This window comes from Salmo salar, chromosome 17 (genome assembly GCF_965601325.2).
Source record: "Salmo salar chromosome 17, fSalSal1, whole genome shotgun sequence".
NCBI classification, from domain to species: domain Eukaryota; kingdom Metazoa; phylum Chordata; class Actinopteri; order Salmoniformes; family Salmonidae; genus Salmo; species Salmo salar.
This window is the reverse complement of record NC_138307.1, coordinates 14629746-14654269: the sequence shown is the minus strand read 5'-3', so window position 1 is coordinate 14654269 and position 24524 is coordinate 14629746. Positions and strand designations below refer to the sequence as shown.

Sequence of the window (24524 nt, the reverse complement as noted above, 5' to 3'; positions counted from 1 at the left end):
AATACATGAAACATCTGCAGCAACCACAGAAAGCAATGTCAAATTCTGCACACACCACAAACAGAAGAACTGAATTGTCTGGTGTGTGTGTCTCACCTCTCTGTGAAGCCGGTTGAAGACATACTGCTGTGTAGCGACCTCGGCCCAGTTCCTGTCCACCTCCTCTCCCAGGTGTGTGTCCTCACACTCCTTTAGCTTGACCAGCGCAGTCACCTGTACACACACACCTTCAGCTTAACACGTAAACTACAGTACACTCAGATATAGTCAGACACACACCTGTGTGTTGAAGGCACTCTCAGTCAGAGCACTCAACTTCTCTCCAAAGGAAGACAGAAACTCCTCTATCTTCAACTCTACCAGCTCAGTACTGAGAGAGAGATGGAGAGAGAGAAGAGATGGAGAGAGAGCCCACTGTCATTACTATGAGGTGTTTACAGGTCATAAGAGACAGTACTTCTAGCCTCAGGAAGGTCACATCAAAATCACTGCAGTGCACAATCAGTATGAGGACCTCACTTGAACTTGGTGGCCTGTGTTTCCACCGTGACAGAGAAGCCCAGGACTCCAGATGTGTTTCTGCAGGTTGGATAAACATGATACCTGGAGAGAGTTGGAGAGAGGGGTTTAAGTTGACTGAGCCAATTGGAAGCTGGGACGCTGAGGAAGGTTGGGGCACTGGGACGCTGAGGAAGGTTGGGACACTGGGACGCTGAGGAAGGTTGGGGCACTGGGACGCTGAGGAAGGTTGGGGCACTGGGACGCTGAGGAAGGTTGGGACACTGGGACGCTGAGGAAGGTTGGGGCACTGAGGAAGGTTGGGGCACTGGGACGCTGAGGAAGGTTGGGGCACTGGGACGCTGAGGAAGGTTGGGACACTGGGACGCTGAGGAAGGTTGGGGCACTGGGACGCTGAGGAAGGTTGGGGCACTGAGGAAGGTTGGGGCACTGGGACGCTGAGGAAGGTTGGGGCACTGGGACGCTGAGGAAGGTTGGGACACTGGGACGCTGAGGAAGGTTGGGGCACTGGGACGCTGAGGAAGGTTGGGGCACTGAGGAAGGTTGGGGCACTGGGACGCTGAGGAAGGTTGGGACACTGGGACGCTGAGGAAGGTTGGGGCACTGGGACGCTGAGGAAGGTTGGGGCACTGAGGAAGGTTGGGGCACTGGGACGCTGAGGAAGGTTGGGGCACTGGGACGCTGAGGAAGGTTGGGACACTGGGACGCTGAGGAAGGTTGGGGCACTGGGACGCTGAGGAAGGTTGGGACACTGGGACGCTGAGGAAGGTTGTGACGCTGAGGAAGGTTGGGGCACTGGGACGCTGAGGAAGGTTGGGACACTGGGACGCTGAGGAAGGTTGGGGCACTGGGACGCTGAGGAAGGTTGGGACACTGGGACGCTGAGGAAGGTTGGGGCACTGGGACGCTGAGGAAGGTTGGGGCACTGGGACGCTGAGGAAGGTTGGGACACTGGGACGCTGAGGAAGGTTGGGGCACTGGGACGCTGAGGAAGGTTGGGACACTGGGACGCTGAGGAAGGTTGTGACGCTGAGGAAGGTTGGGGCACTGGGACGCTGAGGAAGGTTGGGACACTGGGACGCTGAGGAAGGTTGTGACGCTGAGGAAGGTTGGGGCACTGGGACGCTGAGGAAGGTTGGGGCACTGGGACGCTGAGGAAGGTTGGGACACTGGGACGCTGAGGAAGGTTGGGGCACTGGGACGCTGAGGAAGGTTGGGACACTGGGACGCTGAGGAAGGTTGTGACGCTGAGGAAGGTTGGGGCACTGGGACGCTGAGGAAGGTTGGGGCACTGGGACGCTGAGGAAGGTTGGGACACTGGGACGCTGAGGAAGGTTGGGACGCTGAGGAAGGTTGGGACACTGGGACGCTGAGGAAGGTTGGGGCACTGGGACGCTGAGGAAGGTTGGGACACTGGGACGCTGAGGAAGGTTGGGACGCTGAGGAAGGTTGGGACACTGGGACGCTGAGGAAGGTTGGGGCACTGGGACGCTGAGGAAGGTTGTGACGCTGAGGAAGGTTGGGACACTGGGACGCTGAGGAAGGTTGGGACACTGGGACGCTGAGGAAGGTTGTGACGCTGAGGAAGGTTGGGGCACTGGGACGCTGAGGAAGGTTGGGACACTGGGACGCTGAGGAAGGTTGGGACGCTGAGGAAGGTTGGGGCACTGGGACGCTGAGGAAGGTTGGGGCACTGGGACGCTGAGGAAGGTTGGGACACTGGGACGCTGAGGAAGGTTGTGACGCTGAGGAAGGTTGTGACGCTGAGGAAGGTTGGGACACTGGGGTTAACACTCCTACTCTTTCCAGAGGTTCCATGGTCTATTTAGTCACCAGAGAGACAGAAGAGTGAAAGACAGACACTGACCCCAGAGTCTCTTTTGTCCTGAGGAAGTCAAAGCAGGGCTCCTCCATGTGCATCTGGAACCACAACAATAACAACAGAGGTCAGAGGAAGAAGGGATGAGGGGTTAGGGGATGAATGGTTGTTGGTGTACTCACCACCAGCAGCTCCATCAGTGTGTGTTCTCTGAGGTTTTTCAGACCAGACTGGAGAGAGAGGAAGGAAGAGAAGAGAGTGAATGAATGTCAGTGGTGAGTCAGTCATGAACAGATGAATTGTACCAGTGTGTGTGTACCTGGTAGTAGACTGTGACCTCTGAGTTGGCGTCTCCCTTGTTCAGTGCTTTGACCTTACAGAGGTGCTGTTTCAGAGGCAGCTCCACCACTCTGAACAACACAGGGACCTCTGCTGGCAGCTTGGAGAACTGCAGCTTACTGACAGAGGACAGGGAGAGAGGACAGCAAAGACAGTTATGTGTATGTGTATGTGTGTGTGTGTGTGTGTGTGTGTGTGTGTGTGTGTGTGTGTGTGTGTATAAACTTACTCAGTGACGTACTGCAGGAACTGGATTGACTCCTACAGAGAAAACAGATCACACTTTAATAAACATCAGAAATCATACAAGAGGGTTTGGTGGAAAGGGTGTGTAATGTGTGTGTGTGTGTGTGTGTGTGTGTGTGTGTTCATGGTCCAGTCACCTGGCTAGTGAAGTTCCCCTGCACCAGTCCCTCTGCATAGAGCTGGGTCTTGAAGGTTCTGCTGAACTCCATCAGTTCTTCTACAGTCAGACCACCGTCTGCCAGCGCCTGGTACTTCTCTACCATGGACCAGCGACCATGCTCCAGGACCAACAAACGCACATCCCTGAGAGGGGGAGGGAGAGAGAGAGGGGGAGGGAGAGAGAAGACAATGGTGAGGTGGAACACACACCAACAAATAGACCCACACACACACACACGTGACGTACTTGCCCAGTTTCTCAGGTCGTATGAGGATGTTGAAGTAGGTCTTTTTGAGCTGCTCAGAGAACATATTGAAGACATCTTGACAGGCAGAGAAGTCAGCCAGATGGTCCAGGATCAGATGGAACAGGAGCTACAGAGGAGGGAGTGTGTGAGTGTGGAGTGTGTGGCGCGGCGTGCGGTGCAGTGTGTCTGGTCTAACTCACAGGCAGTTTGTGGTTGAAGCCCTTGACCTTGATAACCAGTCCGTGTTCTCCTACTGACAGCTTGTAGTCCAGCTGGGCCACGTCAGCCTCGTAGGCTGGTTCTGCTAGGTTATGACCCAGTATGTTCACTAGCAGGTCAAATAACACCAGGCTAGGGAGGGGAGGGGGAGAGAGAGAGAGCAGAGAGTAAGAGAAAGGGGCGGGTGGAGAGAGTGGAGAGAGAGAGAGATAAGCAGAGAGTAAGAGGAGGGGGCGGGTGGAGAGAGGGGGGAAGGGGATGAGAGAGTGGAGAGAGAGAGATAAGCAGAGAGTAAGAGGAAGGGGCGGGTGGAGAGAGGGGGGAAGGGGTGTTGGGAAGGGGCGGGTGGAGAGAGGGGGGAAGGGGTGTTGGGAAGGGGCGAGTGGAGAGAGAGAGATAAGCAGAGAGGAAGGGGCGGGTGGAGAGAGGGAGATAAGCAGAGAGGAAGGGGCGGGTGGAGAGAGGGAGATAAGCAGAGAGGAAGGGGCGGGTGGAGAGAGGGAGATAAGCAGAGAGGAAGGGGCGGGTGGAGAGAGGGAGATAAGCAGAGAGGAAGGGGCGGGTGGAGAGAGGGAGATAAGCAGAGAGGAAGGGGCGGGTGGAGAGAGGGAGATAAGCAGAGAGGAAGGGGCGGGTGGAGAGAGGGAGATAAGCAGAGAGGAAGGGGCGGGTGGAGAGAGGGAGATAAGCAGAGAGGAAGGGGCGGGTGGAGAGAGGGAGATAAGCAGAGAGGAAGGGGCGGGTGGAGAGAGGGAGATAAGCAGAGAGGAAGGGGCGGGTGGAGAGAGGGAGATAAGCAGAGAGGAAGGGGCGGGTGGAGAGAGGGAGATAAGCAGAGAGGAAGGGGCGGGTGGAGAGAGGGAGATAAGCAGAGAGGAAGGGGCGGGTGGAGAGAGGGAGATAAGCAGAGAGGAAGGGGCGGGTGGAGAGAGGGAGATAAGCAGAGAGGAAGGGGCGGGTGGAGAGAGGGAGATAAGCAGAGAGGAAGGGGCGGGTGGAGAGAGGGAGATAAGCAGAGAGGAAGGGGCGGGTGGAGAGAGGGAGATAAGCAGAGAGGAAGGGGCGGGTGGAGAGAGGGAGATAAGCAGAGAGGAAGGGGCGGGTGGAGAGAGGGAGATAAGCAGAGAGGAAGGGGCGGGTGGAGAGATGGAGATAAGCAGAGAGGAAGGGGCGGGTGGAGAGAGGGAGATAAGCAGAGAGGAAGGGGCGGGTGGAGAGAGGGAGATAAGCAGAGAGGAAGGGGCGGGTGGAGAGAGGGAGATAAGCAGAGAGAAACAGGATTAAAATACTGTGTAAAACAGTTCCTAGCTATGGCTGCATTCTCGAGAGGCTAGCAATTTTAGCACAATTTCTACCTGTGAAACAATTGTTGGCTAATGGCTTACTTAACCCTGGACTTACTTCTTGGCTGACTGCTGGATGACCGGAGAGATGAGATGGAAGCGGATGTACGCTGAAGGAGAGAGAGAAGAAACGACAGATCAGCGAAGGAGAGAGAGGAAACGTCAGATCAATGGAGAGAGAGTAGAAACGAGAGATCAATGAAAGAGTGTAGCTATTGACCATTTTAATTGTTCACTGATGTCGTAACTCAATCAATCAAATTTGTTTTATAAAGCCCTTTATACATTAAATAAAGGTTAAAAAAGAAGAAATGATCAGCAGACGATGAGGAAACCTAGAGAGGAACCAGGCTCAGAGTGGTGAACAGTTTTCTACTGGCTGTACCAGATAGAGACCAAGGCAGCAACTCTGTTGATATAGTCCCAAAATGTTTTGCATGTCAGCAATCATGTTTTAAAGATATATAACTTTCAAAATACAGAAATACAGCCAGTATGATGCTAATGATAAACTGCTGACATTTTGTGACTATATCAACAATGGACTAATGAAACAAATACCAAAAGATCGTTTTTGGGTGGAATCTTCCTTTAAGAGAATATGTGGACATTGAGGCCAGATTGTGTGTTTTATAAAGTAGTTACTTCGAAACACACACACAATTACTGTATGGATGAAAATAAAATAACCATAATTTTTTTGGGGTGGGGGGGTACGAAGAGGACGGCCTGGAATTTGTGCGATTGAGTCTGTTAGTGCTGTAACATGTACTCTAAACAACGTGATGAAACGTCGTTGCTCCTACTTGAAACAAGCATGGTGTTGTAGCAAACGAGTCTTCGGTTGCCTAGGAAACAGCAGCACACATTGAAAAGAACGGGCTTGGAACCATAGAATTATCAACTGTGTTTCAAAGTAACTACTTTATAAAACACACAATCTGGCCTCAATGTCCACATATTCTCTTAAAGGAAGATTCCACCCAAAAACGATCTTTTGGTATTTGTTTCATTAGTCCATTGTTGAATCATTTAAGAGGATCTATATGCTTGGAACCTCCTACCCTGGTAATTTGACTGGTAAACTCATGGTTACACTCAGAACGGCTGCATGGTATTGTGATGCAATAACTTCCATGGTAATGTAGAATGTTCATTCAAATGATGTAATGAAATGTCTTTTTTGTAACGTCAGTTGAGTTAAATCAAAGATGTTCAATTATATTGGCAAGATAGTAGAGTGACCGCTCTAACAATGGAAATACATACCTTAAAGATGAAAGGCATTCAGGTGGGACCATTCTAGCCAATGAGAGGGCAGAATGGTCCCACTTGAACAACAGGCACAACTCTGATATAAAGTCGTTTTTTTCAAAGTTGGTCAAATGCGTCAACTTATATCAGTGCACCTAACCATTCCGAAAAATCTATCAGAATCAAATAAGCCTCACGTAGCAATATAGCAATTACATTGTTTGTTCACCAAATTCAACACTCTCTCATTGACCTCCATACAAAAAAAAATCCTCACTTCGTGGTCTTATTTTTGCGGAGAGATTTTGGGCGGAGTAAACCCTCCTATGGGTACACTCGCAATGGCTGCCAGTCCACCCATTATGCCATCATTGACTTGAATGTGGACGCCCGTTCTATTTTTTGTATTACCATTCAAACGGTTATTACAGAGATCGCGTCATTTGCCTGGCCAATTACCGTCATCCAAAATTCCATGACCGTCACAGCCCTAACACACACACACACACACACACACACACACACACACACACACACACACACACACACACACACACACACACACACCTTTGGGTATGTTGAACTTGTTGTCCTTCTTGTACCAGAGACATCCTCGGTCGTTGGCAGTTACTCTGACTGGCAGATCAGTATCAGGACAGTCAGACTGCTTCAGGCTGAAATCAGTCGCTGGAAGGAAGACACAAAATATAAACACATTAGGAAGGTTCACAACACACAAACACACAGACACACACACTAACCGATGAACTTGTTCTCGACAGGGAGGTGCAGCTCAGAGCTGAGCTCTAAGTCTCCGTTCCAGCGCTCTCTCCACTCCTGCTGGATATCTGGACAGAGAAGAGACAACTATCAGGATACCCTCTCTCTTTCTCTACATATTGGGACCATGTTGATATGATCGGGTCCTTTAATAATGCAAATACATACCGTGCCTTCAGAAAGTATTCACACCTCTTGACTTTTTCCAAGATTTTTTTGTGTTACAGCCTGAATTTCAAATGTATTCAATTGAGATTTTGTGTCACTGGCCTACACACAATACCCCATAATGTCAAAGTGGAATTATGTTTTTAGACATTTTGACAAATGAATTAATAATGAAAAGCTGAAATGTCTTGAGTAAATATGTATTCAACCCCTAAAAGCCTAAATCCGATCAGGAGTAAACATGTGCTTAACAAGTCACATAATAAGTTGCATGGACTCACTCTGTGTACAATAATAGTGTTTAACATGATTTTTGAATGACTACCTCATCTCTGTACCCCACACATACAATTATCTGTAAGGTCCCTCAGTCGAGCAGTGAATTTCAAACACAGATTCAACCACAATGACCAGGGAGGTTTTCCAATGCCCCGCAAAGAAAGGCTGGTTAAATGGTAAAAAAATAAAAAAATAAAACAGAGATTGAATATCCCTTTAAGCATGGTGAAGTTATTAATTACACTTTGGATGGTGTATCAATACACCCAGTCACTACAAAGATACAGGCGTCCTTCCTAACTCAGTTGCAAGAGAGGAAGGAAACCAATTACAGAGTTTAATGGCTGTGATAGGAGAAAACTGAGGATGTATAAACAACATTGTAGTTACTTCACAACACTAGCCTGTACAGAATAAAAAATATTCCAAAACATGCATCCTGTTTCCATTAAGGCATTAAAGTAAAACTGAAAAACATGTGGCAAAGAAATAAACTTTATGTCCTGAACACAAAGTGTTATGTTTGGGCCAAATCCAACACAACACATCACTGAGTACCACTTCATATTTTCAAGCATGGTGATGGCTGCATCATGTTATTGGTATGATTGTCATCGGCATGACTAGGATAAAAAGAAACGGAATAGATCTAAGCACAGGCAAAGAGGAAAACTTGGTTCAGTGTGCTTTCCAAGACACTGGGAGACAAATTCACCTTTCAGCAGGACAATAACCTAAAACACAAGGCCAAATATACACTAGAGTTGTTTACCAAGACGGTATTGAATGTTCCTGAGTGGCCTAGTTACAGTTTTGACTTAAATCGGCTTGAAAATCTATGGCAAGACCTGAAAATGGCTGTCTAGCAATGATCAACAACAAACTTGACAGAGCTTTAAAAATAATAATTTGCAAATATTGCACAATTCAGGTGTACAAAGCTCTGAATAGCCTTAATTTCTCAGAGCAAGAATAGACTGACGAGTTTCAGAAGAAAGGTCTTTGTTTCTGGCCATTTTGAGCTTGTAATCGAACCCACAAATTCTGGATGCTCCAGATACTCAACTAGTCTAAAGAAGGCCAGTTTTATTGCTTCTTTAATCATCACAACAGTTTTCAGCTGTGCTAACATAATTTCAAAAGGATTTTCTAATGATCAATTAGCCTTTTAAAATGATAAACTTGGATTTGTCACATCCTGACCATAGAAAGATGTTATTTTCTATGGTAGAGTAGGTCAGGGCGTGACAGGGTTTTTTTCTAGTTTAGATTTTCTATGTTGTTATGTTCTAGTTTTGTATTTCTTATTATTCTTATTCCCACCTGGGTTTGTGGGAGATTGATTTGGAGTATGTGTATGTTAACTCTTCGTCACGGTTTGTTCAGTCAGTTTATTTTGTATGTATTGCATAGTTTCACAGTTCAATAAAATATGTGGAACGATAATCACGCTGCACTTTGGTCTGCTTCATCCTACGACAACCGTGACAGGATTAGCTAACACAACGTGCCATTGGAACACAGGAGTGATGGTTGCTGATAATGGACTTCTGTACACCTATGTAGATATTCCATAAAAAATCTGCAGTTTCCAGCTACAATAATCATTTACAACATTAACAATGTCTACACTGTATTTCTAATCAATTTTATGTTATTTTAATGGACAAAAAAAAAGGGTTTTCTTTCAAAAACAAGGACATCTCCTAGTGACCCCAAACTTTTGAACGGTAGTGTATATTTAATCCATTTTGAATTCACGCTGTAACACAAGAAAATGTGGAACAAGTCAAGGGGTATGAAGACTTTCTGAAGCCACTGTAGTAGGCCCGTATGTGTGTGTGTGCGTGCGTGCGTGCATGTCTCACCCTCTACACTGTAATGTGTCCCAAACCATTTCTCCCTGAGGGGACAGTGGCCTTCGTGGTCTGGAGAGAGCAGCAACAGGTTGGATCTGTCTGGAGTCAGCAAAGACAGGGCCGCACTGATCACCTACACACACAATAAATACTTTCTTTGAATCAACAAATCACATTACATTCAAGAAGGTTTCAAACATTTCAAAGGTCTTTGTATGCATGGACACTTAAGGATACAGAAAGCACCTTCTCCAAACAGCGCGCGCACACACACACACACACACACACACACACACACACACACACACACACACACACACACACACACACACACACACACACACACACACACACACACACACACACACACACACACACACGTCCGTACCTCAGGTGAATACTGGAACATGAGCTGGTCTCCGGTGAGGAAGTGTTCTTTAGGAAACAGCTGCATGTTCTCACAGATATCCTCCACATACTCTATAGGGTCTGTCTGAAACACACAGGGGTTCATCGGTAGGTTGGGTGCATTCATTCCTGAGCTTGTAGATAGGAGGAGAATGCTAGTAGTATTTACCTGTTCCTGGTAGTGAAACTCATTGGCTTCAATCTTTTGAATCTCCTCATAGATCCTACAAACATAGAGAGGAGAGAGGCAGAGCGAGGGAGGGAGAGAGACAGAGAGACAGAGTACGAGCAAGATGGAGAGAGAGAGAGAGATGGAGAGAGGGAGAGAGAGAGACAGAGAGCGAGCGAGATGGAGAGAGAGAGAGAGATGGAGAGAGAGAGAGAGAGGGAGAGAGAGAGAGAGATAGTCATATACTGTATATATAAAGCACATATTCTGCATTTCACATGCCTATAATGAAGCCATAATCACAGAGGCACTACCTTTGTTGGGGGCCCAGGCTCTGCAGCATCTTGAGGTACTGGAAGACCAGGTGAGCCACCTGTAGAGAAACACAGATAATGTGTGTACTGTATACCAAATGTTTTACTATACTTGTGAGTACCAAAAGTGCTCACGAGAATAGTAAGCCAACTAAAATTCAGAAGTGAGGAAATGTTGCCAGTCCTCACTTGTAAAAATACTATTTTAGGCTTAGGGGTTAGGTTTATAACTAGGGTTAGGGTTATAATTAGGGTTAGGGAAAATAGGACTTTGAATGGGTGTGTGAGTGAGTGTGTACCAACCTGGTAGAAGTTCTGGAATCCTTCGTCAGTGAGTGTGTACCAACCTGTTTAAGTTCTGGAATCATTGGTCAGTGAGTGTGTACCAACCTGGTAGAAGTTCTGGAATCCTTGGTCAGTGAGTGTGTACCAACCTGGTAGAAGTTCTGGAATCATTGGTCAGTGAGTGTGTACCAACCTGGTAGAAGTTCTGGAATCCTTGGTCAGTGAGTGTGTACCAACCTGGTAGAAGTTCTGGAATCCTTGGTCAGTGAGTGTGTACCAACCTGGTAGAAGTTCTGGAATCCTTGGTCAGTGAGTGTGATGGAGATGGAGAAGATGGAGTAGGTAGAGTTCTGGTCAAAGCCTGTTTCACTGTTCCCTCCAAACAGAGCCATGGCCCAGCACCTACACACAGACACACACAGACACACACACACCTCAGCAGCTAAGTACAGTTACCACATAAACATTGCTATAAAACGGTGCATTATGGGTTATGTAGTCCTGTATGCTGTAGTTCTGACTCACTTCCTCCTGAGAATTGATAGGATGCTGCCTGTGCCCTCGTGACCAATCAGCCAAGAGATGTAGTGGAGAGGCTTCACCCTGAGAAAGAGAGAGAGAGAGGTAGAGCGAGAACGGGATGGGGGGACGGAGAGAGGCAGAAAGAGTGAGGCAGAGAGAGAGGTGCATCATCAACTGTAGTATCTCTCCTGTAGTTTCTGTGTTATAAAGTTGTATTATCTGGAGTAGCTGTAGTAGCTGTACTATCTGTAATTGCTGTATTATCTGTAGTAGCTGTATTATCTGTAATAGCTGTATTATCTGTAGTAGCTGTATTATCAGTAATTGCTGTATTATCTGTAGTAGCTGTATTATCTGTAGTAGCTGTATTATCTGTAGTAGCTGTATTATCTGGAGTAGCTGTATTATCTGGAGTAGCTGTATTATCTGGAGTAGCTGTATTATATACCTGTATTATCTGTAATAGCTGTATTATCTGTAGTAGCTGTATTATCAGTAATAGCTGTATTATCTTGAATAGCTGTATTATATGGAGTAGCTGTATTATATGGAGTAGCTGTATTATCTGGAGTAGCTGTATTATCTGGAGTAGGTGTATTATCTGTAATAGCTGTATTATCTGGAGTAGCTGTATCATATACCTTTATTATCTGCATTAGCTGTATTATCTGTACAGCTACTGCAGCTATCTGTATTATATGTAATATCTGTAATAGCTGTATTGTCTGTAGGAGCTGTATTATCTGTAGTAGCTGTATTATCTGTAGTACCTGTATTATCTGTAGTACCTGTATTATCTGTAGTAGCTGTATTATCTGCAGTAGCTGTATTATATGTAATAGCTGTATTATCTGGAGTAGCTGTATTATCTGGAGTAGCTGTATTATCTGGAGTAGCTGTATTATATACCTGTATAATCGGTAATAGCTGTATTATCTGTAGTAGTTGTATTATCTGTAATAGCTCTATAACCTATAGGAGCTGTATTTCCCTGTAATAACTGTATTATTTGCAGTAGCTGTATTATATGTAATAGCTGTATTATCTGTAGTAGTTGTATTATCTGTAATAGCTCTATAACCTATAGGAGCTGTATTACCTGTAATAACTGTATTATCTGGAGTAGCTGTATTATCTGCAGTAGCTGTATTTTATGTAATAGCTGTATTATCTGGAGTAGCTGTAGTATATGCCTGTATAATCTGTAATAGCTGTATTATACACTGCGTGCACAATTGTTAGGCAAATTGTATTCCTCGGGATTAATTTTATTGTTGAACAAACACAATGCTCTCAGTCAATCTAAAATGTTATTGAACCTCAAACCTGAATGTTTAACAAAGGAAAAGTGAGTTGTGTCTTTCTCAGGGAAATATATAAGTGTGCACAATTATTAGGCAACTAAATTACAAAAATAATTTCTCTCAACTCACTTGTTGATTCTCAATTTTTAGAGTAAGTGTAACAGAAGTAACACAAAAAAAAGATCATGGCCTTCTAGAACGCTGAGGACTTCTTCCTGTACCACTGTTTGACGAAAGAATCTTCCAGAAACTGGCAGTATGTTCGGGAGTTGAGTTTCAGTCCATCTTCAACCCGAAAAGGTCCAACTACCTCATCCTCAATGATAGCAGCCCATACCAGTACCCCTCCTTCACCTTGCTGGCACCTGACTCAAAGTGGTGTCCTGTGTCCATTACTGATCCAGCCACGGGCCCATCCATTTGGTACATCAAGAGTCACTTTCATTTCATCTGTCCATAAAACCTTTGAAAAATCTGTCTTCAGGTATTTCTTTGCCCAATCTTGACGCTTCAACTTGTGAATCTTATTCAGTGGTGGTCTTGTTTCAGTCTTCTTGACCTTGGCCATGTCTCTGAGCACTTGACACCTTGTACTTCTGAACACCCCAGGTAGGTTGCAGTTCTGGAATACGGTGGCACTGGAGGATAATGGGTTCCTGGTAGTTTGACGTTTAATTCTTCTCAAGTCTTTTGCAGTTAATTTGCGCCTTTTCTTCCCCATGCATTTTTTGCGCCCCAGTTGACTATTTGCAACAAAACGTTTGAATGTCCGGTGGTCACACCTCAATAGTTTAGCTATTTAAAGAGTGTCACATCAGTCTGAAAGGCATTTTACATTTTGGGCTTTTCAGTGTCAGTTAAATCTCTTTTTTGGCCCATTTTACCTGAGGTAATGAGGCTGCCTAATAATTATGCACACCTTGATATAAGGTGTTATTCACCTTCGCCACACCCTCCCTCATTACACAAATACATATCACCTGAAAATGATTCAATCCAATAAGCATTCAAGTTTATATGGTTTGGAGTTGGAAAATGTGAATGGAAACAATGATAAGATCAGAATACACACTTGCCTAATAATTGTGCACGCAGTGTATGTAGTAGCTGTATTATGTACCTGTATTATCTGTATCAGCTGTATTATCTGTAGTTGCTGTATTATATGTAGAAACTGTATTATCAATAGTTGCTGTATTATCTGTAGTAGCTGTATTATATACATGTATTATCTATATCAGCTGTATTATCTGTAGTAGCTGTATTATATGTAGTAGGTGTATTATCTGTAGTAGCTGTATTATATACCTGTATTATATGTAGTAGCTCTATTATCTGTTGTAGCTGTATTATCTGAAATATTTGTAATAGCCATATTGTCTGTAGTAGCTGTATTATATATAGTAGCTGTATTTTCTGTAGCAACTGTATCATCTGTAGCAGCTGTATCATCTGTAGCAGCTGTATCATCTGTAGCAGCTGTATTATCTGTAGCAGCTGTATTATCTGTAGCAGCTGTATCATCTGTAGCAGCTGTATCATCTGTAGCAGCTGTATCATCTGTAGCAGCTGTATTATCTGTAGTACCTGTATTATCTGTAGCAGTTGTATTATCTGTAGTAGCTGTATTATCTGTAGTAGCTGTATTATCTGTAGTAGCTCTATTATACTAGAGGTTAGAGCGTTGGGCCAATAACCGGAAGGTTGCTGGATCTAATCGCTGAGCTGACAAGGTAAAAATCTGTCATTCTGCCCCTGAGCAAGGCAGTTAACCCACAGTTCCCGGGCGCCGAAGACGTGGATGTCGATTAAGGCAGCCCCCCGCACCTCTCTGATTCAGAGGGGTTGGATTAAATGCGGAAAACACATTTCAGTTGAATAATCTGGAGTAGCTATATTGTCTGTGGTAGCTGTATTATCTGGAGTAGCTATATTGTCTGTGGTAGCTGTATTATCTGTAGTAGCTGTATTATCTGTAGTAGCTATATTGTCTGTGGTAGCTGTATTATCTGTAGTAGCTGTATTATCTGTAGTAGCTGTATTATCTGGATTAGCTGTATTATCTGGATTAGCTGTATTATCTGGAGTAGCTGTGTTATCTGTAGTAGGTGTTTTATCTTTAGTAGCTGTATTATCTGGATTAGCTGTATTATCAGGAGTAGCTGTATTATCTGGAGTAGCTGTATTATCTTTAGTGCCTGTATTATCTGGATCAGCTGTATTATCTGTATTAGCAGTATTATCTGTAATAGCTGTAATAGCTATATTGTCTGTGGTAGCTGTATTATCTTTAGTAGATGTATTATCTTTAGTAGCTGTATTATCTGTAGTAGCTGTATTTTCTGGAGTAGCTATATTGTCTGTGGTAGCTGTGTTATCTGTAGTAGCTGTATTATCTGTAGTAGCTGTATTGTCTTTAGTAGCTGTATTATCTGGATTAGCTGTATTATCAGGAGTAGCTGTATTATCAGTAGCTGTATTATCTGGAGTAGCTGTATTATCTTTAGTAGCTGTATTATCTGGATTAGCTGTATTATCAGGAGTAGCTGTATTATCAGGAGTAGCTGTATTATCTTTAGTAGCTGTATTATCTGGAGCAGCTGTATTATATACCTGTATTATCTGTATTAGCAGTATTATCTGTAATAGCTATATTGTCTGTGGTAGCTGTATTATCTTTAGTAGCTGTATTATCTGTAGTAGCTGTATTATCTGTAGTAGCTGTATTATGTTGAGTAGCTGTATTATCTGGAGTAGGTGTATTATCTGTAGTAGCTGTATTATCTGGAGTAGGTGTATTATCTGGAGTAGGTGTATTATGTTGAGTAGCTGTATTATCTGTAGTAGGTGTATTATCTGGAGTAGCTGTATTATCTTTAGTAGGTGTATTATCTGTAGTAGCTGTATTATGTTGAGTAGCTGTATTATCTGTAGTAGGTGTATTATGTTGAGTTGCTGTATTATCTGTAGTAGGTGTATTATCTGTAGTAGGTGTATTATCTGTAGTAGCTGTATTATGTTGAGTAGCTGTATTATCTGGAGTAGGTGTATTATCTGTAGTAGCTGTTTTATGTTGAGTAGCTGTATTATCTGTAGTAGGTATATTATCTGTAGTAGGTGTATTATCTGGAGTAGATGTATTATCTTTAGTAGGTGTATTATCTGTAGTAGCTGTATTATGTTGAGTAGCTGTATTATCTGTAGTAGGTGTATTATGTTGAGTTGCTGTATTATCTGTAGTAGGTGTATTATCTGTAGTAGGTGTATTATCTGTAGTAGGTGTATTATCTGTAGTAGCTGTATTATGTAGAGTAGCTGTATTATGTTGAGTAGCTGTATTATCTGTAGTAGCTGTATTATCTGTAGTAGCTGTATTATCTGTAGTAGCTGTATTATCTGTAGTTGTGTTTCTTACCTGTAGTGTTTCTCCTGAGGAGGCAGGGACCAGGTGATGGTCAGAGCATGGACCTTCCTCACAGGAACAACTGAAACACACAGCTATGTCTTACTATACTTGTGAGCATATCTTTTTGGGGACCAACAATTGATTCCCATTCAAAATCCTGTTTTCAAAGAGCTGAACTGAAGCAGTATGGCACTAATGGAGATCAGGAGAGAAGTCTGTACAGGTCCGCTCAATAGAGCAGGTGTTCCTACCTCTGTACAGCTTGTTGAAGGCTGGAGTATCAAAGGGATCCAGCAGCTCAGAGAAGTCCGGCTTGGGCTGAGCACTGAGGAACAGGGTTCAGTAAGTGTTCGCTAAATGGCCATATTATAATATGAATGGTGAGGGATTTATGTACAGCTGAGACTCACTTGTTGGGCACTCCACTGAAGATCTCCTTCACCCACTCCTCTAGAGTGTCCAGCTTCTCTACACACACACACACACACACACACACACACACACACACACACACAGGAGGACAACAGAGTTACATGTGTGACTGCGCGGCCAGGTCGTGTGTGTATGTGTGTGTGTGAGTGTGTGCCACCTTTAGACTGCACAGCCAGGGTCATGTAGTGGGCAGAGTAATGTCTCTTCCAGAAGGAGCGGAGCCTCTTGTAAACGTTGATCTTCTTTTTCCTGGGCTCTGTCTTCAGAGTCTGGGCGTTACCTGGGGAAACCATGACAACCACTGGGTGAAACCATGACAACAGCTCAGTCACATACCACAATAACACAACATCTGTCTCTCATTTACACATGACAACACAGTACACAGAGTAGTTTGTGTGTGTGTGTGTGTGTGTGTGTGTGTGTGTGTGTGTGTGTGTGTGTGTGTGTGTGTGTGTGTGTGTGTGTGTGTGTGTGTGTGTGTGTGTGTGTGTGTGTATGTGTGTGTGTGTGTGTGTGTGTGTGTGTGTGTGTGTGTGTGTGTGTGTCTGCCCTCACCCCAGCAGAACTTGCCCATGGGGTGACCTGGCTTCGCTAGACTCCCAAACAACATCTCTTTCCTGTGAGAGTCAGACGGCTTGGCCAGTTGGTACTCTGATAAAAGAGAGAAGGGAGAGCAGGTCACTACATAACCAGTGCATAAGGTCTGAATAAGGTCAACAACCAAAAAATCCCAGAATGCCTCTCACCGGAGTCGACAGCTTCCACCTCCCTGTCAATGGCGTCTCGGATCATCAGAGGACTGATGAAAAACTGGGCCCATCTGGAGAGAGCCAATCACAGACAGGTACAGAGTCAGATGGACTAATCCGAATCAAGAGACAAGGCACAGAGACTATAATGGTGGTGTGTTGCTGACCTGTCCAGAGCCTCTCTGAATTTCTTCCTCTGAACGTCAAACTGGAAGACGGTTCTCTCACAGTCCGTGGAGGCGTTGTCGCTGCCTCCATGTTTCTTCAGGAAGGCATCGAAACCATTCTCTGATGGGTACTTCTCACTGCCCATGAACACCACTACAGGAGGAGAGTGGGAGAGAGGGAGGAGAGAGGGAGGAGAGAGGGAGGAGAGGAAAGTCTGTTTTATATCCCCTTGTGTCACAAACACAGCATTGCACCAGATTTATCACAACAAAACAATCTCATCCTTAAGGGTCATCATACTCACTGTGTTCCAGGAAGTGGGCGAGGCCTGGGAGATCATTGGGGTCACTGAAGCTGCCAATACCCACACACAGCGCTGCTGCAGACTGACACACACGCAAACACACACACATAAACACACACATAATCATCAACGCCCTTATTACTATTGCTGCTAATGTGCTGTTATCTCCTCTTCAGGTCACCCTCTCACCTGTTTCTCTGAGTGTCCCTTCTTCCTCTTCCCTTCATCCTCGTCATCCTCAAAGTCACTGTCCTTGTCATCCTCCTCTTCTTCTGACTCTTCCTCTGTTCCCTCTCCTGAGTCTTCTTCCTCCTCTTCCTCCTCCCCCAGTTCCTCCTCCTCCTCCTCTGATTCGTCGTCTCCAGAGGAGGCGGGACCAGTGAAGTCTGAAATTAGCAGAACTCGAAGCCCATTGGTTAGCTCGATGTACCTGTGGGAGGGGTTAGACAGAGGTAAACACTATTCTCTTATTCTAAGATGCTGACACAACCACACACACAGTTTGGCCCTCCAGACAGACAGACAGACAGACAGACAGACAGACAGACAGACAGACAGACAGACAGACAGACAGACAGACAGACAGACAGACAGACAGACGGATGGAAAGAAAGACAGTCCCTCTCTCTCACACAGTCCCTCTCCCTCTCTCACACACACACACACACGTTGGTGTGTAAGGTAAAGGTTGATGTTACCTGTACTGTTTGGGGTCACTAGGGGACTTGATGATCTCTGGATCTCCAGTGTTCTCTCCTCCTCCATCCCCTGCTTCCTGGACTTGGACCTTTAGTTCTGGCTCAGCTTCCTCTCTTTCTTCTCCTCTTTCCTCCCCTCGGCCCGGTCCGGTGCTAGAGCCACTGGCTGAGGCACTTCTGGACTTGTTGGTCTGTGGCATTCTGAATAGCGACGACACTTTGGCACTGTGGGGCGACAACAGCGAGCCACGGTGAATAGAACTCAGGGAAACCAATAGACAGGTTATTCAACTCCAGGTCTGGAGGGACTCTACTCTACTTGGAAGTTCATTCATGTCACTGATTGGGCAGAGAGTCCATTCACCTTGTGTGCCAGGTCTGAGTCAGTCCATGATTAGCAGGGAAGGATGACAAGCAAAGGGGTTTGGGCCCTGCAGGTCTGGAACTGAATAGCCCTGCTCTACTGGCCAACACCGTGACACAGCGTGTCACTCTAAGGACAGCAATGGTGATAGGCTGGATTTAACTTAATTTAGAATGATTGCGTAAGCTAGGCTACTGAGTAAATATTTGATTTTAATGACACGTCTGTCAAGAAGTGACAGTGATTGAAAGTAAGACTCTGTGAAGCAAGCATCTGTGTATTAGTTTGATCAGCTGTCAAAAAATGCTGATCATGTCAGACACAGTCAACAAACGCAATGGGGGGGTGAGGGGACAATACATCTATTCACCCAACGCCCGTCTGGTTTGTTCGCCCGTATTCAGCTGTGTGTCAGCTAAACCAACATCCCCAGTCCCCCAGGGCCTTACACTACACCGTCCTCGCTAGCAGCAAACTGTCGCAAGCGAGACATCCGTTACAAGATGGCAATAAGATGAAAGATACAGTAACACAGCGAGAGCAGGCTACAGGCTACTTCACCATGATTGACCGACAAGTCTATCAAAAAGCCTCAGACTTTTCTAGGCTAGCGACTCACACAACACATGTCAAACCCCACCCAACGTTTCTACTACAGAAACGTACACTTTAAATTGGTTCTACGTCCTAGAAATGAATCTTATGTTTGGTCAAGTTTGACAGCTAACGAAGTAGCGTTGATCATGGCGATGTTTCCATACCTTGCTTCTTGATATCACAGGGACGGAACCTAGTGTTTCCCCTGCATATGGTGGGATGGTTATTCTGCTATAAGGAGCGCCTTGATTCGTCGAAAACCAAGAGCATTTCAACATTGCAACATTTGATTGCTCCGAAACAAGGCAGACACACCCAGGGGCGTGATTACGGAAACGTTGAACGATCGTGATTGGGCAGAAATACGCGACACGTGGGAACTTCTCTACTCTTCACATTGTGGTTACATTGTAGCAGCAACACGAGACTGTTTGTTACATTGTAACTAACAAGTACTGTAGCACTAGCAGCAACAACAAAATGGACAGTGTCGACAAGTTGTCTGGCAGGACCTATACTTACCACAGTCCCGCGTTACAGCAGGCCATAATGAGTTTATAGCACTCATTCATTACACCGTAATAAAAACAGCATCGAGGTAGTTACAGTCGCTTGTTGGCTTGTCCATGGACAGGCCTGAGGTAGGCAATTGTACATTGTGATGCAGATACAGTAGATACGTTCTATTGAATTGCTTCCTAAATTCCAAACCTTCCAGTGGCAGTGTTAAACCGCTAGGGGGTAGGCGACAACAGGCAGATATTGATAGAGTTTGTCTGCTGATGGTCTGTAGGCCTACAGTTGAACGAGCGACTGCTTAAGACATGACCTTGCTTTTGGGCCGTTCGCAGACACACAGATTAGACTCTCAGTCTCCTGAACAGACTGAAGACTAATGATAATGTGCTGCATATCCTGATAATGACTAATGAAACCACAGACTTCACAGTCTGTTTAATGCAGAACCAGGCCAGGGAAGATTCAACAATACTTTCAAAAATACAGTCTACTCTATGTAATTCTATGCTGTTTATTTATATTATATTTGTCTCTCTGTGTGTGTGTGTTTCTACCTGTGTGTGTGTGTGTGTGTGTGTGTGTGTGTGTGTGTGTGTGTGTGTGTGTGTGTGTGTATACTTAGTCTGACTTTAGATTCTAAAGGGCCAAGGTTCCCATGGCAACTGATTAAAACCCTAATTACATTACATTTTTACATTTAAGTCATTTAGCAGACGCTCTTATCCAGAGCGACTTACAAAATGGTGCATTCACCTTATGATATCCAGTGGAACAACCACTTTACAATAGTGCATCTAAATATTTTAAGGGGGGGGGGGGGGGGGGTTAGAAGGATTACTTTATCCTATCCTAGGTATTCCTTAAAGAGGTGGGGTTTCAGGTGTCTCCGGAAGGTGGTGATTGACTCCGCTGTCCTGGCGTCGTGAGGGAGCTTGTTCCACCATTGGGGTGCCAGAGCAGCGAACAGTTTTGACTGGGCTGAGCGGGAACTGTGCTTCCTCAGAGGTAGGGGGGCCAGCAGGCCAGAGGTGGATGAACGCAGTGCCCTTGTTTGTAATTAAAGCAGGGGGTTTAATTCATTAGCTGATGTGTGTGTGTGTGTGTGTGTGTGTGTGTGTGTGTGTGTGTGTGTGTGTGTGTGTGTGTGTGTGTGTGTGTGTGTGTGTGTGTATGTGTGTGTGTGTGTGTGTGTGTGTGTGTGTGTGTGTGTGTGTGTGTGTGTGTGTGTGTGTGTGTGTGTGTGTGTGCGTGTGTGCGTGTGTGTGTGTGTTCCAGAACCAAATGCAAGAGACTAGAGGTGAGTAGAAGCCAGAGCAGAGTGTCTTGTCTCTGGCTGGGTAGAGTCCACGGAAGAGGAGAGTAGGGTAAGAAAGAAAGAGAGAAAGAAAGAAAGAAGATTGTCAGGTTTAACAGTACAGAGGAATGAACAAAAAAGAGGAAGAGAAGAGAGGGAAGTAATGCAGTCAATTTCAGCGCTGGACAGCTCTTAACATAGATAGTACCTGAGTATAAATAGACTACCTATTTTAGAGGCTCCTCCAACAGTCTAAAAAGTACACTCACAGACACAGTGCACAACTCTACCCCCAGAGAATAGACAGAGGTATCTGATTAGCATCTCTGTTGGCTCCCTTCATGATTTATTCTTTTTATTAGGATCCCCATTAGGTGACACCAACGGCGATAGCTAGTCTTCCTGGGGTCTGACACATAACAAAAAAAGACATTACAGACAAAAATACTTCAGAATTGACATATATTAAAAACATTAACATACACATTACAGACTTATTTATAAACAAATATTTTTAAAACCGCAACAAAAATGTGTGTGTGTGTCTGTCAGTTATGTCAGTACATACACATCAAAATTAGGTCACATGGGGGAGAGGTGCTGTGCTGTGAGGAGTTGATTTATGTTTTTTTTAAATCAGGTTTGCTGTTCAGTTGACCTATATGACAAAAAATGATTGATGCAGTAAATCTCTCCTCTGCTTTGAGTCAAAAGAGACCGACGTGGATATTGTTGACATTGACCTCTGGGTACATTGAAGGGCATGACGTGCTGCTCTTTTCTGGGCCAGTTGCAGCTTTTCTAGGTCCTTCTTTGCAGCATTTGACCACCTCACTGGGCAATAGTCAAGATTAGATCAGACGAGAGCCGGCAGAACTTGTGGTTGACAGTGGTGTAAAAAATGCTGATCATCTCTTTATCACAGACATACCTCTCAACATCTTTACAACAATTGAACCAATATGCCTTAACCATGACAAATTGCAGTCTAACTCTTTGTTTAGGGTTGCAGTGATTTCACTAGCTGTGGTTCCTAACAATATAATGTTGAATCATCAGATTACATAGACCCACAGGTTTTGTTAAATGCCAGTGGTAGATTATTAGTAAAAATAGAAAACAGTAAAGGAACAAGACAGCTACCTTGCGGAATACCACACTTTACATGTTTTACATTAGAGAAGCTTACATTAAAGAAGCCCCTCTGTGTTCTATTGGATAGATAGCTCTCAACCCATGAAATGGTAGATGTAAAGCCATGACAATTTATTTTAGTCATTTGTGTCATTGCAGTACATGTTGAGTGCCCTTCTCATGTTGAGTGCTCTGTGACGTAGTAGAGTAGTGGCCGGAGGGCACAGACTTAAGGTATTGTGAAATCCATTGTAAAATGTATTTTAATGTTTAAAAATGTTATTATAATGTTGTCCCTGCTCTCGCTTCCCCTCCCTGGCGCTCGAGGGTGCCAGGCTGCCCATCATTACGCACACCTGTTAACATCATGTGCATCAGTGCTCATTGGCCTCACCTGGACTCCTTCACTTTGTTGATTGCCCCCTCTATATCTGTCTGTTCCTTAGTTTGTTCCCTTTGTCAGCATTATTGTCATATTGTTATTTTGTTTATCCCCTGTCCAGACACTGTTCTGGTTTGTTTCATGTCCATGATTTATTAAATGTTCACTTCCTGTACCTGCTTTTCGTCTCCCAGCATCTGTTCCTTACAAATGTATACTACTGCCTTAATTTTTGCTGGACCCCAGGAAGAGTAGCTGCTGCCTTGGTATCAGCTAATGGGGATCCATAATAAATACTAATACAAATAAGCATGCTGAAAGTCTGTTGTTAAATTGTTCACAGAGAAATACAGTGGATTGCGAAAGTATTCACCCCCTTGGCATTTTTCATATTTTTTGCCTTACAACCTGGAATTAAAATGGCTTTTTGGGGGGTTTGAATCATTTTATTTACACAACATGCCTACCACTATGAAGATGCAAAATATTTTTTATTGTGAAACAAACAAGAAATAAGATTTAAAAAAAACAGAAAACTTGGGCATGCATAACTATTCACCCCCTCAAAGTCAATACTTTGTAGAGCCACCTTTTGCAGAAATTACAGCTGCAAGTCTCTTGGGGTATATCTCTATAAGCTTGGCACATCTAGCCACTGGGATTGTTGCCCATTCTTCAAGGCAAAACTGCTCCAGTTCCTTCAAGTTGGATGGGTTCCGCTTTAAGTCATACCACAGATTCTCAATTGGATTGAGGTCTGGGCTTTGACTAGGCCATTACAAGACATTTAAATGTTTCCCCTTAAACCACTCGTGTGTTGTTTTAGCAGTATGCTTAGGGTCATTGTCCTGATGGAAGGTGAACCTTTGTCCCAGTCTCAAATCTCTGGAAGACTGAAACAGGTTTCTCTCAATGTCACGTCCTGACCAGTAAAGGGGTAATTTTGTTATTGTAGTTGGTCAGGACGTGGCAGGGGTGTGTTTGTTTTGTGTGTTTCGGGGGTTTTGGTTTATGTTCTATGTTTTCTATTTCTATGTGGGTTTTCTAGTTTGTCTATTTCTATGTTAGTTTTGGGAACGACCTCCAATTAGAAGCAGCTGGGTGTCATTGCTTCTAATTGGAGGCCATATTTAAGTGGGGTTATTTTCTCTTGTGTTTGTGGGTGGTTGTTTCTTTGTATTATCGTAGTACCTTACAGGACTGTCGTTCGTTTTCTTGTTTTGTTTAGTGTTCACGGTTAAATAAAAATATAAGTATGGACACTTACCACGCTGCATATTGGTCCGATATTTCTTACTCCTCATCTGAAGACAAAGAATATGACACTCAATAATTTCCCTGTATTTATCTCCATCCATCATTCCATCAATTCTGACCAGTTTCCCAGTCCCTGCTGATGAAAAACATCCCCACAGCATGATGCTGCCACCACCGTCCTTCACTGTGGGGATGATGTTCTCGGGGTGATGAGAGGTGTTGGGTTTGCGCCCGACAGTGTTTTCCTTGATGGCCAATTTTTTTCTTTTTTTTTGTCTCATCTGACCAGAGTACCTTCTTCCATATGTTTGGCGAGTCTTCCACATGCCTTTTGGTGAACACCAAACCTATTTTTGCCTATTTTTTTCTTTAAGCAATGGCTTTTTTTCTGGCCACTCTTCCGTAAGCTCAGCTCTGTGGAGTGTACGGCTTAAAGTGGTCCTATGGACAGATACTCCAGTCTCTGCTGTGGAGCTTTGCAGGCCCCACAGGGTTATCTTTGGTCACTGTGTTGCCTCTCTGATTCATGCCCTCCTTGCCTGGTCTGTGAGTTTTGCTTGGCGGCCCTCTCTTGGCAGGTTTGTTGTGGTGCCATATTCTTTCCATTTTTTAATAATGGATTTAATGGTGCTCTGTGGGATGTTCAAAGTTTGGGATATTTTTTTATAACCCAACCCTGATCTGTACTTCTCCACAACTTTGTCCCTGACCTGTTTGGAGAGCTCCTTGGTCTTATTGGTGTTGCTTGCTTGGTGGTGCCCCTTGGTTAGGGATGTTGCAGACTCTGGGGCCTTTCAGAACAGGTGTATATATACTGAGATCATGTGACAGATCATGTGACACTTAGATTCCACACAGGTGGACTTTATTTAACCAATTATGTGACTTCTGAAGGTAATTGGGTACGCCAGATCTTATTTAGGGGCTTCATAGCAAAGGGGGTGAATACATATGCACGCACCACTTTTCCGGGTTTTCTCATT

The 24524-nt window shown here is 44.6% G+C and overlaps 1 protein-coding gene across 4 annotated transcripts in view; it reads right to left on the bottom strand.

Annotated features, from left to right (window-relative positions):
* The window catches only part of LOC106575437 (nardilysin), a 30574-nt gene that overhangs the window by 525 nt on the left and 5525 nt on the right, over window positions 1-24524 (bottom strand). The window contains exons 1-30 of one of the 4 annotated variants that reach the window (XM_045698948.2): window positions 19120-19212; window positions 17995-18219; window positions 17486-17726; window positions 17297-17378; window positions 16992-17145; window positions 16822-16895; window positions 16631-16726; window positions 16230-16352; window positions 16051-16108; window positions 15892-15965; window positions 15650-15719; window positions 10934-11011; window positions 10690-10810; window positions 10124-10182; window positions 9810-9864; window positions 9621-9725; window positions 9242-9365; window positions 6908-6994; window positions 6714-6833; window positions 4951-5002; window positions 3531-3681; window positions 3330-3457; window positions 3061-3226; window positions 2907-2938; window positions 2658-2796; window positions 2521-2568; window positions 2387-2439; window positions 520-603; window positions 280-370; window positions 97-213 (exon numbers count right to left, since the gene is read on the bottom strand). In XM_045698948.2, the coding sequence (XP_045554904.1) occupies window positions 97-213; window positions 280-370; window positions 520-603; window positions 2387-2439; window positions 2521-2568; window positions 2658-2796; window positions 2907-2938; window positions 3061-3226; window positions 3330-3457; window positions 3531-3681; window positions 4951-5002; window positions 6714-6833; window positions 6908-6994; window positions 9242-9365; window positions 9621-9725; window positions 9810-9864; window positions 10124-10182; window positions 10690-10810; window positions 10934-11011; window positions 15650-15719; window positions 15892-15965; window positions 16051-16108; window positions 16230-16352; window positions 16631-16726; window positions 16822-16895; window positions 16992-17145; window positions 17297-17378; window positions 17486-17726; window positions 17995-18194 (2982 nt within the window). In that variant the 5' untranslated portion in view covers window positions 18195-18219; window positions 19120-19212. Of the gene's footprint in view, window positions 1-96; window positions 214-279; window positions 371-519; window positions 604-2386; window positions 2440-2520; window positions 2569-2657; window positions 2797-2906; window positions 2939-3060; window positions 3227-3329; window positions 3458-3530; window positions 3682-4950; window positions 5003-6713; window positions 6834-6907; window positions 6995-9241; window positions 9366-9620; window positions 9726-9809; window positions 9865-10123; window positions 10183-10689; window positions 10811-10933; window positions 11012-15649; window positions 15720-15891; window positions 15966-16050; window positions 16109-16229; window positions 16353-16630; window positions 16727-16821; window positions 16896-16991; window positions 17146-17296; window positions 17379-17485; window positions 17727-17994; window positions 18220-18358; window positions 19213-24524 lie in introns of those variants that run through there. The other 3 variants (XM_045698949.2, XM_045698947.2, XM_045698945.2) reach the window with 3 other exon arrangements.